The sequence below is a fragment of the Oncorhynchus gorbuscha genome, linkage group LG04, assembly GCF_021184085.1.
Source record: "Oncorhynchus gorbuscha isolate QuinsamMale2020 ecotype Even-year linkage group LG04, OgorEven_v1.0, whole genome shotgun sequence".
Taxonomy (NCBI): domain Eukaryota; kingdom Metazoa; phylum Chordata; class Actinopteri; order Salmoniformes; family Salmonidae; genus Oncorhynchus; species Oncorhynchus gorbuscha.
Genome location: NC_060176.1, coordinates 52,419,638 through 52,432,523, shown reverse-complemented (window position 1 = coordinate 52,432,523; position 12,886 = coordinate 52,419,638). Strand labels below are relative to the sequence as shown.

The following is a 12,886-nucleotide window of genomic DNA, read 5'->3' as shown; positions in this document are numbered from 1 at the left end:
TTTGGAGTCTAGTCCATATTTCTCCATTGACTGTGGTATAATAATTTTTGCTGGTATTATATGCCTTTAAATAACATTTCCTTTATGAACGGGAATACCGAGATGGTACCAGGACGGTAGCAATGTTCTCCAAACAATCGTTTTTGGGAAAATACTCAAACCTAGTCAGTGGTGCTCACCCCGACAATCTCTTCCTTGCGGGGGTCGATGACGCGGATGGTCTTGTCCTTGCAGGCGGTGCAGATGAGGCTGCCGTTGCGGTTCCAGCAGGCGCTGAAGATGACGTCAGGGTGCATGTCCTCCAACTGGATCATGGCCTCGCCCGTCCCCACGTTCCAGATGATGACCAGGTTGTCACAGCCTGAGAAGAGAGAAACACACACATTAATATACACATACTACACAATAGAAAAAGGACAACACCAAATAGCACTGATTTGACAAGATAATACCATCTACAAGTCGTAGCTCATGCTGGTTTTGTTTCGACATGGAGGATAAAAACAGGGTAAACGGTCATTTTAAAGTCAATGAGGACAGATGTGCGTTGATCAAGCATTTCAGTGTTTAGGCGAAATGACGCAAGCTCACAGCAGGTTGCCACTTCTCTCAGAGCGAGGAGAAGATTAGGGGGGGCAGAGAGCACAGAGGCTGAACCAGAACTATAAATGATAACATGTAAGATGTCCACCTCACAGAAGCCATCCACGACATGTTAAAAGGGTTTTAAAAAATGGACAGGAGGACACCACTCACCAGCACTGAGCAGGACATTGCGTGCCGTGGGGTGCCATGTGATGATGCCAACCCTTTTGGAGTGTCCCTCCAGGACCACCACAGGCTCAGACAAGCCGGTAACCAGCCCGTTCTCAGGGATCTGCCACACCTGCAGACAGACACGGGTCAAAGGTCAGGACATAGCTAGGGTCATCATAGGATCACTATACTGATGTATGCAGTTTCTGCAGTTTCCCTGCTGTTAGCCTGTATCAGGAAGATCTAAACTGCTGGAACACAGAAAGCAGTACATTCACATGAACCGACTTGTCTTTTAGATTGGCATCACTGTGACATGAAGTCAGTAGATCATATTTACAACCAAGAGACTGAAGGGGGAAACAGAGACCCAAGGTTACTCATCATACGGACGTTTTCAAATCAAAGTTTATTGGTCATGTACACAGATTTGCAGATGTTATTGCAGGTGCAGCGAAAAGCTTGTGTTTCAAGCGCCAACAGTGCAGTAATAATACCTAGCCACACACACAAATATAAAAAGTTAAAATAAAGAAATATCAGAAAGAACAATACCAGAATCTGGAATATATAAATATAAAGGTGTGTGTAGACAGTCTATGAATAGAAAAGGTGTGTATAGCAGTAGTTATATAGGATGAGCCATGACTATAACACAGTACATACATATAAAGTGGGTAAAACAAATGTGACCCGTGTTCAGTGACTCAATGTACATAATGAGGCAGTCTATAAGGTTCAGCGCAGAGTACTGGGTGGTAGGCAGCTAGAACAGTGACTAAAGTTCAGGGCAGGGTACTGGGCGGAGGCCAGCTAGTGGTGACTAACAGTCTGATGGCTTGGAAATAGAAGCGGTCTCTTGGTCCCAGTTTTGATGTGGAGTATCATCGTTCTAGAATGGTAGCGGGGTGAACAGGCCATGGCTGAGGTCCTTAATGATCTTCTTGGCCTTCCTGTGACACTGGTGCTGTAGATGTCCCGGAGGGCAGGGAGTGTGCCCCTGATGATGCGTTGGGCTGACCGTACCACCCTCTGGAGAGCCCTGCGGTTGCGGACAGTGCCGTACCAGGTGGTGATTACAACCCCATAGGATGTTCTCAATGCTACATCTGTTGAAGTACGCAAGGGTCTTAGGGGCCAAGACAAATTTCTTTGGCCTTCTGGGGATGAAGGGGCGCTGTTGCACTTCACCACACGGTCTCTGTGAAAGGACCATTTCAGGTCCAGTGATATGCACGGCGACAGACTTGAGGCTTGTGACCCACTCCACTGTGGCCCCGTCGATGTGGATGGGGGTGTGCTCTCTCTTTGTTGTCGCCTGTAGTCCACGATCAGTTCCTTTGTTTTGTTGGATGTTGAGAGAGATGGGTATGGTCCTGAACTAGCATCTCAAAGTACTTCATGATGACAAAAGTGAGTGCTACCTTTTATGTACATATAGTGAGTAGCTTACTTCCTAGTGAGAATACAGCCATTAGCCTACGCAAATATGGTAAACATTGCAGAATCAGAAAATGTACCTATGGAAATGAAGACTGAAGTTTAAAGTCTTTATCTCTACGAACCTTGACAGCAGTAGACTAGACAGTAGTCACACCGCTACACTATCAGAGCTCCTACTCTAGCTGCAATAGGTTACTATGGAAACAGAAATCTCAACAGAAAAACAGTTCATCACAGCACTTAATCTAAAGTCAACATTACTTTTAGAGAACATATTCAGAGTGCATTTCTAGCCGCAATCTAAAATGTTCTGAAGGAACCTTCGGCGGTTCAACTTCTGTAAATACACGGAACACCGCATCTATTCACAGACAGAGGTCTTTTTCTGTCGTTCAGAGAGTTGCATGGGGAAGCCAATGCCTACAGGTGGGGAAGTGATAGAAGAATACCTAAGAACATAGCACACACTCTGATCACTGCCATTCACAGCCCAAATAAGGACATATAGTATAGCACCAGCCTCAAACAAGTTAGTGACCTCAGCCCTATAAAAAGGCAAAATCATTCCCCAAGTCTCTCTCTGGGTCTAATCTAATCCAGACTAGAGTGCAAGCCCTGCCTGCACGTACCCTTCGCTACCCTTCCACCACCTAATTCTGCACCCATCCCTACGCTATCAGTGTCTGGCCTTTCACAATCAAAACCGGTCCTCTGTCAGTTGAAGTCGGTGAGAGGGTGTATACACTGTACATATGCAGGTGAAGTGTAAACAAACATGATTGTACTACACCGAGAGGAAAAGCCTCTGCCGAGGCGTGACCGTAAACCTTACCATGACCGTGCAGTCCTCCGAGCCGCTGGCGATGACCTGGTCATTGTGGGGGCACCAGTCGATGTCCAGTACAGGGCCCGTGTGACCACACACTGTGGGGTAGGCCTTGTCAATGCGGCCCGACTGTGGAGAACACACACAGAGGCATGAGATTAAAACACCAGAAACACTGAGGTGTATGATCAGTGGTGATCTGAGGAACCAACGTTACCTCAGCTGAACTGGAGTGACCAATCAGAGACTATGTACAAACCAATAGGCACTCCAATCACACAGAAATACGGAGAGACAGAATTCACATTCTCCCTCTTAGAAAATGTAGTTTCCCCATCATTCAATCCTTGGGCAGAATCATTGTTAGACAAATACACCTGTGGCATAGCCTGAGAAAGGGGGGCATGGGAGACTGATTTCTCAACCTCCACGAAAGAGAGGGGGAGAATGAGAGATTGCGCAGATGTGAAGAAACCATGCATAGCCCTGTGACTGTTGCTGTGTGAAGGAGGCCAGTGACTGAGGCGAGGAAAACAGGAATACCCCTCCAACCAAAAGAGGTGGCGCTCTATCAGGTACAAACCAGACATTTTGACTAGGGCTGGGCATTGCCAGGGACCTCCCGGTTCGATCACGATACTTAGGTGCCAATATGTAGTGATTCTCACGGTCGCTGCCCACGGTCCTGAAACAAATCTTAAGCGCGCCCTAGAATTAGCACCTTTCCCTGTCGCTATGTGCATACTAGCAAAGTTAACCAGCATATTGGGATTAAGAACAATGTGGCAGAGGCAGCAGAAGAAACAAGGAAAAAGACCTTAGCCAAATTGTATTAGAAAATTGAGGCACGACTCTGGTGCATTTATTTATTTAGATATGTTTGCATTGTTCAAAATGGTCTGAAAAAAATAATGTAATCAAACAGGAACTGTTTGGCACATAATACTCACAACACTTGCCCATATACCCTCCTTTTTATTGATCCCCAGTACTTTGCACAACTAAGTCAACTGCCTTCCACAGTTCTGACTTTCACTTTCCCACCTGAGCAACCAGTAAACATTCCTCCATTTCAAGTTTTTTCCCCCACATCCATTATGTCGACATTACAGTGTTCATTGTTTGTTATAAGCAATTTATTGATGTGATTATGATAGGGCCTGACCTATAGCCTATTGGTCACATGCATGCAATGTTTACATGTTTCACATAAAGAGAGCAAGGGTTGAGGGAATAGGCCATGTTTTTTGTAAAAACAAATGAGGGATTTCGGTAACCAAACTTTTCAATCAGAAACAAGAAACCAAAAATCGCCAAATTGATGATGCCGCTTCAACACGGACAGCGCAATAAACATTTGCTTTTCTCTGCAGTAGGGAGGAGAGTGAGACAACATGCACCATTCAAAGGCACGGTCTTGTTTTTTTAAACAGTGTGGTCATCGGGGTCATTCTTGTTTCCTTTGTGTGTATATGAATTATTTACATCAAACAAACAGTGTGCTTAAATCAGACAGGCTCAGTACATATGTACTTGATTTTATTGAAACACTTAGGGTGTGTGTCTAGTGCACTCGGAAAGTATTCAGACCCCATGACTTACTCCACTGTTACGTTACAGTCTTATTCTAAAATGGATTAAATTGTCCCCCCCCTCAATCTACACACAATACACCATAATGAAAAAACAAAAGCAGTTCTTTAGACATTTTTGCAAATATCACAAGTATTCAGACCCTTGACTCAGTACTTTGTTGAAGCACCCTTTCAAGGCTGTAATTGCTGCATTCTTCTAGGGTGTGACGCTACAATATTATGGCACACCTATATTTGGGGAGCTTCTCCCATTCTTCTCCGCAGATCCTCTCAAGCTCTGTCAGGTTGGATGGGGAGCATCGCTGCACAGCTATTTTCAGGTCTCTCCAGAGATGTTCGATCAGGTTCAAGTCTGGGCTGTGGCTAGGCCACTCAATGAGATTCAGAGACTTGTCGCGAAGCCACTCCTGCGTTGTCTTGGCTGTGTGCTTAGTGTCGTTGTCCTGTTGGAAGGTGACACTTAGCCCCAGTCTGAGGTCCTGAGCAGGTTTTCATCAAGGATCTCTGTACTTTGCTCTGTTCATCTTTCCCTCGATACGGACTAGTCTTCCAATCCCTGCCGCTGAAAAACATCCTGCTGCCACCACGCTTCACAGTAGGGATGGTGCCAGGTTTCAGATGTGACGCTTGGCATTCAGGCCAAAGAGTTCAATCTTGGTTTCATCAGACTACAGAATCTTGTTTCTCATGGTCAGTGTCTTCAGATGCCTTTTGGCAAACTCCAAGCGGGCTGTCATGTGCCTTTTACTGAGGAGTGGCATCCGTCTGGCCACTTTACCATAAAGGCCTGATTGGTGGAGTGTTGCATTGACGGTTGTCCTTCTGGATGGTTCTCCCATCTCCACAAAGGATCTCTGGAGCTCTATCTGACTGACCATTGGGTTCTTGGTGACCTCCCTGACCAAGGCCCTTCTCCGATTGCCCAGTTCGGCCAGCTCTAGAAAAGAGTCTTGGTAATTCCATACTTCCATTTAAGGATGGAGGCCACTGTGTTCTTGGGGACCTTCAATGCTGCATACATTTTTAAGTACCCTTCCCCAGATCTATGCCCTGACACAAAGCACTACAGACAATTCCTGCACTGTCAGCTGTGGGACCTTACATAGAAAGGTGTGTGCCTTTTCAAATCATGTCCATCAATTGAATTTACCACATGTGGACTCCAATCAAGTTGAAGAAACATCTCAAGGATGATCAATGGAAAAAGGATAAACATGATCTCATTTTCAAGTCTCATAGCCAAGGGTTTGAATAAATACGTTTTTTTTTATACATTTGGTATGATTTCTACAAACCTGTTTTTGCTTTGTCATTATGGGATAGTGTGTAAATGGTGAGGACTTTAAAAAAGTATCCCATTTTAGAATTAGGTTGTAACATAATAAAATGTGGAAAAAGTCGAGGGGTCTGAATACTTTCCGGAGGCACTGTATATGGAACATTTTGTTTAAAAATTTAGAACAAATCGATTTGTCTAAAGAACAGGACGACTCTCGGTTGGACAATATTTATTTTTAGTTGGGAACAGCCCTAAAATGAAGGCATGTTGTTGGTAATAACATCCTCATAGACATGCCAGCAGATGCTTAGTTTCTGCTCTTTAAAATGAAACCCTGAGATAACCTTGAATCTGAGCCCTTATATAACACCCTTATACAACAGGCCAGATGACCAGAAACCACCAGCTGTCATACAACACACACACCACAAAAGGAGCCAGACAAACGGAAGGCTTTCCTGGCAACCCAGCTGACTTTGACTACAGCAGCCTAGCCTGGGAGGGCGGGCGGGTTCCATCTTGACCTCTGACCCCAAGTGATTGGAGGATCAGGTGCTCTCCACAGTGTGAAGTCTGAGTAACGTGAGCTCTGAAAATGCTGTGGAGGTTAGGGTTGGATTTGGGAGACCGACACGCCCGGTTGTAGAATCCCCAGCTGGACCACCATAGGGCCTGACAGTCAGATGATGTCACTGAGGCAGAGGGAGCCCTGCTGTAATGGCGGCATCCCTAATTAAAGTATAATGGATTTGCCTCATGAATATCACTCACTGCCCACAGCCATTCCAGCACCATGACAACAATGATTTCAGAGGGGCTAAATATAAGCGCTACATATTCACGGGACGAGAGGAGCTTTCCAGTTCTCTGTAGACAGAATCCTTACAGGCCCTGGTTTTAGTTATATACTAGAGCCTTTAGTTTTTCGTCAAAACTCAAGACGAATGTTTAGAATGACCATTCAGATAACTTGTGTTAAGTGTGAAGTCAAAACACAACCAGATTCAAGTATGAAAAAGCTCTGTCCTCATGGAGATGTACTAGAGGCGTACGTAGACAGAGAGAGGATAAACAATGAGTGGGCAGTCTAGGCCCTATGTCTAAATGCTTGTGTAATAGCAGGCAGTAGACAGGCCACTAGGACTCATATCCTGGTATGGAATGGCTGTCTGAGTCAGTATGTTGTCGGAGGACTCCACCATCCTTTCCCTGCCTACTGTGCCACTGAGGAAAACAAAGGACTGGCCAGTTCAACTCTGCTGCTCACATGTCACAATTACAGTCCTGTTGATATTACTAAGCAACATGACTGACTCACTGTCCGATTTGGCAAGGACTGGATTATATGTCACTGGGTAGTTGTTTTGTTAAACTGGCCTATATAAATAAATAAATTCTCTGTTAGTCACAGGCATTATTAATGTTTCTCAAATAAAGGAACCATACGAGCCTATTAGGTTAAAACCTGATTACAAGTGGTCAGTGAGTCACAGTAGTTCAACCACTAATTTGGAGAAAGGGGTTTCATGTTGGGAGTGCCAGAGATGGACATAATGGGGACAAATCACCTAGTCCATAGATGACGGACAGTCCTCCTGACAGCTCAGAGTCCCTCACAACATCACCTGACTGACAGAGTTGGGCTATGACACATACTCAAACTCCAAGCTCAGTGACCAAAGTCCAGTCTACAGGAGTTTGCTATATGTGCGTAAAAAAATGACAAGACCTCGTCCATGACTCCATGGCTCGCCTTGTCCAGAGAACACTCCCGGAAATACTAAGCACCTGTTCTGGGCCTGTGAGTAACATGCTGACTAGACCGGGAAACGCGCGTCCAGACGCAGGCAGGACACGCAGGTTGAACTATCACAACGAACTCTGAACCAACTAGATTCATTTGGGGACTGGTCGAAACATGAAACCTGTTGATGCTAGCTAATTTGTCCTGGGATAAACATTTGGTTGTTATTATCTCAAATGTACAAGGTCATTTTTTTCTGGATCTTCATCGAATTTTGACCCATGGAGACACAAAATCGTGTGTTCCCTACTCGGACAATCAATCCACAGATAAAAAGGTAAACCGAGTTAGTTTCTAATAATCTCTCCTTCTTTGGACTTCATATGGCAGTTGGCAACCAACTTTAGGACCTCAGTTCATCTTTCTAAATCACCCACGTGGGTATAAGCGCCTAAAAACCAACGAGGAGATGAGGCGGGACTAAGCGTATCAAGCAGACACTCGTTGACACGTGTGGGCAGTTTGGATGAAATTATTGAACAACGTGTACATTTATTGTGCAACGCTCACGCACGCAACGTGGGGGGTGTGGTCAGCATGTCAGGGATAAGCTTCTCTGAATACTTAGCCAGAGAGGAAGGAAGACAAGCAGAGCAGGGAGGGAGTCTGTTGTGGAATCAGAGAAAGGTTGGCATGGTTCCAAGCAAAGTGGCCCATATTGCAGCAGTGACCTGAAAGGGGGGGCTGTAAGCAGCAGGAAGTGCAGCAACAAAAGCAAGAACTCTGTGTAGAGGGACGTAGGCTGCTGGGGGGTGTGAGGGAAAGGGCTGTCTCAACCTCTATCAGCAGAGGACCAGGAGTCACAGAGGGATATAGGCCTATACAAGGACACTGCTCAGCACATCCATTTCTTCTTTCCTGCTTCGGCCTTTCCCAGGTAGACAATATGACGTAGATGCAGAAAGTAAACAGCAGAGTGGGTCATTCATGTCGAGCTGCAGGTTTCTAGTAGTTTATTTGACCTTTATTTTAGCACGGAACCCCAATTGAGACCAAGGTCTCATTTTTGCAAGGGAGCCCTGCAGTTGCCAGTAGACCTGAATGTTTATTTACAGGGACAAAGGTATGGAGATGGCAGACTATGACCTGGGTGTGTGCAGTAGATTGGCCTATATGTGCTGACTGTGAATGACAAAACACTGCTATATTATTCAGTAGTATCCAATAAGTGCTGTAGTTCTGCCTGCCTGGCTCACTGGTATTTCCTGCTTAAAATAGTTGAGTTGAGTCCTCTAGGTGCCTGCCTGGTCCACAGACCCCAGAGAGATTAAGGTTGTGCCCCAAATGGCACCCTATTCCCTATAGTGCACTACTTGTTTTGACCAGAGCCCTTTGGGCCCTAGATATGGGATAGGGTGCCATGTGCACAGGGTCTGGGGAGAACATCCCCACTCTACTCCAGACTCGTATTCCTCAGAACATTTCACATCTGGCTGTTAGACATCTCACACCCTTGTTCAAATTATACACTTTTGTCAACACTCTTGTTGCTCTTTACCAAAAATAAAAAACCACCAGTACAGTACAGGCTCTCACCTAACCAACATACTCTACATGGTTGGCTTGTGAAGAGAGGACATTGAGCCCAGCAGCAGTGATGGCAGCCCTGTGTGTTCGGTCTCTGAGTGTACTGGAGTGCGAGTTAGCCGGGTCAAACTTGCTCTAGGACTGCAGTAGGCCTGTTACCACCACAGTTCACAGAGTTGCTTGTAGGCCTGTTACCGTCCCCCGGTTCACAGGGTTGCTTGTAGGCCTGTTACCGTCCCCCGGTTCACAGGGTTGCTTGTAGGCCTGTTACCGTCCCCCGGTTCACAGGGTTGCTTGTAGGCCTGTTACCGTCCCCCGGTTCACAGGGTTGCTTGTAGGCCTGTTACCGTCCCCCGGTTCACAGGGTTGCAGGGTTCACAGGGTTGCTTGTAGGCCTGTTACCGTCCCCCGGTTCACAGGGTTGCTTGTAGGCCTGTTACCCTCCCCCGGGTTCACAGGGCTGCCGACAGTGCCGTCCAGCGGGCATGAGAGCCTGTCATTCCAGACATTCCACACCTCAGCCACAGGCAGCTCTGGTATGGCTGTGACTAATGAGAGCAAGAGGGTCCAGCGGTGTTAATCTTGTTTGTGTCTGCTATACACAATAAGGAATTCCACAGTCCGAGGGAAGTACATGAGGATCTCGCTTCAAGCCTGAATATATATTATTTGATAGCGTTGTGATTAGCATTGTGATTATCTACATAAGACTGGAATGCCTATGTACGGTGAGGTCACGGATGGTTAGGAAAGAACTGGCAATCAACAGATCACAGCCAAAAAAATGTTTCAACATTTCTAAGGCAGGTACAGGCACCACCATGCAGCCTTTTTTGATAACAGTACATACACGTAGGCTCTCTTACCCTTTAGACCACGACTGTTCAACGCATAATGAAAAACAGGCTTACATTAAATAAATATTTTAAAAGTACTACTCAAGTAGTTGTTTTTTTAGGTATCTGTACTTCATTTATATTTGACAACTTTGTACTTTTTTACTCCATACATTTTCCTGACACCCAAAAGTACTCGCTACATTTTGATTGCTTAGCAGGATGGGAAAATTGTCAGATTTACAAACGTATCAAGAGAACATCCCTGGTCATCCCTACTGTGTCTGATCTGGCAGACTCACTAAACACACGCTTCATCTGAAAATTATGTCTGAAGGTGAGAGCGTGCCCCTGGCTATCCATAAATACAACAAAAAAATGGCGCCGTCTGGTTTGCTTAATATACGGATTTGGAAACTATTTACACTTAAGTATATTTAAAACCAAATACTTTTACTCAAGCAGTATTTTACAGGGTGACTCACTTTTACTGGAGTCTTTTCCATTACGGTATCTTTACTTTTACTCAACTATGACATTTGGATACTTTTCCCACCACTGCTAAATTCAGGTTAACACCGGTAACTACGCTACATTATCATTGAGATAATAAGGAGCAGTAGGAGGACTGCCCTGTGGCAACCTACCTTGGCAGGTACAGTATCAAAGACAGCCAGCCCTGAATCTTATTACACTGTCATAATATTTACCCCCATGTCATCCAGTAACCACAGGAACTATGTGGAACTGGAAACAGTCCTCGGAAAAAGGTACCAGGTAAGCACTTGCCAAAGTTGAAGTTAAGGTGAGTGGATAGGCACTGAAGAAGTAGAAAGAATAGTGCTCTAAGCTAGAGACCAGGCAGTTGTAAGAATCCCTACATGTAGGAACACAGTGAATAGATAGTTACTTGGCACAGCCCCTTTACATGCCTGCTGTTAAAGTGGCATCACATAACACGTCCACGACACAAGGAGCACAAAGAGTTACTCCTGAGGTAGACTAAACCCGCAGAGCAAGGAATGGTTAGACAAGACCGCTGATCATCATCATCATCATCTCCATGGCAACCAGCCCGGTAGGAAAGACAGGAGACAGGGAAGGAGTGTGGTTCATATAGACGAGGTGGGAGTGGAGATATTTGACAGCCTGTTGAGCAAAACACAGACATGAGTTGAACGGGGCTGAATAGCGCAGTCAATCTTGATGCGAAATGTAGGCAACCTATCAAATAAAGCCTAGGCTAGATTGAATTAAGCATTCAAGACTAATCTCAGTCCCTGACGGTCTACACGTGTTTTGATGTTAATGACCAGAACACCCAGGGACCTGGACTAGACTCTGTGCTGTATAATATCCTGTGAGAAAACATGTGTCAAGCAAGCAGACCAGTTGCATAGCAACAAGTGAAACTGCACAAAATGTGCTTGAACCTCATAACGAGACAACCTTTTTTTTAATGGACAATGAATGACAGAAATGACACTTTCAATACCTAAATCAAAGAGGCGTCACGCACAAGCGCATCCTTACAAGCAGAACGTGACACGTGTAAAAGCCCTCCTATAGAGCATGCTTCCCTCAGAGCACCATGGTTATTTTTACTTTTCCACTTCCCGTTGTGAGTTTATGGCCTTGAAAGCACAGCTGCAGCCCAGACAGACCCCGAGCTGGTCTCCATGATTTACTGCAGCACAGAGGGGAGGGTACAGTACAGTCAGACTGGACACCACAGTTGGGCCCTCTCTCTGCTCTGACTAAATGGCTGGAAGTCTGCTCCAGGTTTAACACAGTAATGGAGGGGTAAAGCAGAGGACAGCTGGCCAGGCATGAGTGACGGCAGGGTAGGAGCCAAGAGCAACATGTGGTTGCCCAGTCCCAGTCAGGTTGGGAGAGAGCCTGCAGGTACACAGAGGGTGCGCGAGAGAGAAAGAAACTGGACATCTATTGCCCATGGTAAGTGTTTGTCAGAGATCAAAAGAGGAACGACTCCTGGACCCACCATTCTTACAAAGCCCACTAACAAAAATGTTTATAGCAGTGATCACGAACCGGTCGATTGCGACGGGTTGATCTTTAAGGCATTCCAAGTTGATCACCTACCGCTTTTGCCGGTACCGCTGCTAGGTGCACTTGATTCAGAAGTCCTGTGCACCGGGTAGGCAAACAAGCTGTTCCCATTTTGAACCATACTTCTTATGGCTTTGGGGCAGTATTGAGTAGCTTGGATGAATAAGGTGCCCAGAGTAAACTGCCTGCTACTCAGGCTCAGAAGCTAAGATATGCATATTATTAGTAGATATGGATAGAAAACACTGAATTTTCTAAAACTGTTTGAATGATGTCTATGATTATAACAGAACTCAGGCAAAAGTCTGAGATAAAATCCAACCAGGAAGTGGGAAATCTGAAGTTTGTCTTTAATTCTTTGCCTATCCAAGATAGTGTAAATTTGGTCCGATTGTTGACATCTAGTGGAAGCCTTAGGAAGTGCAGTCTTCAGAACCTTGAGGCTTCTACTGTGAAGGAGAGAATTAGAGCTGAATTAGTAAGAGGTCTGGTAGAGTGCTCATTCAGAAGCGTTCCCGTCAGAGGTAGCTGCGTTCCATTGCATTTCTAAAGACAAAAGAAATCTCCGGTTGAAACATTATTGAAGATTAGTTAAAAACATCCCAAAGATTGATTCTATACATCGTTTGACATGTTTCTACGAACTGTAATGAAATTTGACTTTGTCTGGCCTGTGCGTCGTGAATTTGGATTTGTGAACTAAAGGCGCGAACAAAAAGGAGGTATTTGGACATAAATGGACTGTATCGA

The 12,886-nt window shown here is 45.3% G+C and overlaps 1 protein-coding gene across 1 annotated transcript in view; it reads right to left on the bottom strand.

Annotated features, from left to right (window-relative positions):
- LOC124034257 (coronin-1C-A) overlaps positions 1-12,886 on the bottom strand; it is a 54,215-nt gene that overhangs the window by 10,774 nt on the left and 30,555 nt on the right. The window contains exons 3-5 of the mRNA XM_046347188.1: positions 3,032-3,154; positions 757-886; positions 180-361 (exon numbers count right to left, since the gene is read on the bottom strand). Coding sequence (XP_046203144.1) covers positions 180-361; positions 757-886; positions 3,032-3,154 — 435 coding nt within the window. The remainder of the gene's footprint in view (positions 1-179; positions 362-756; positions 887-3,031; positions 3,155-12,886) is intronic.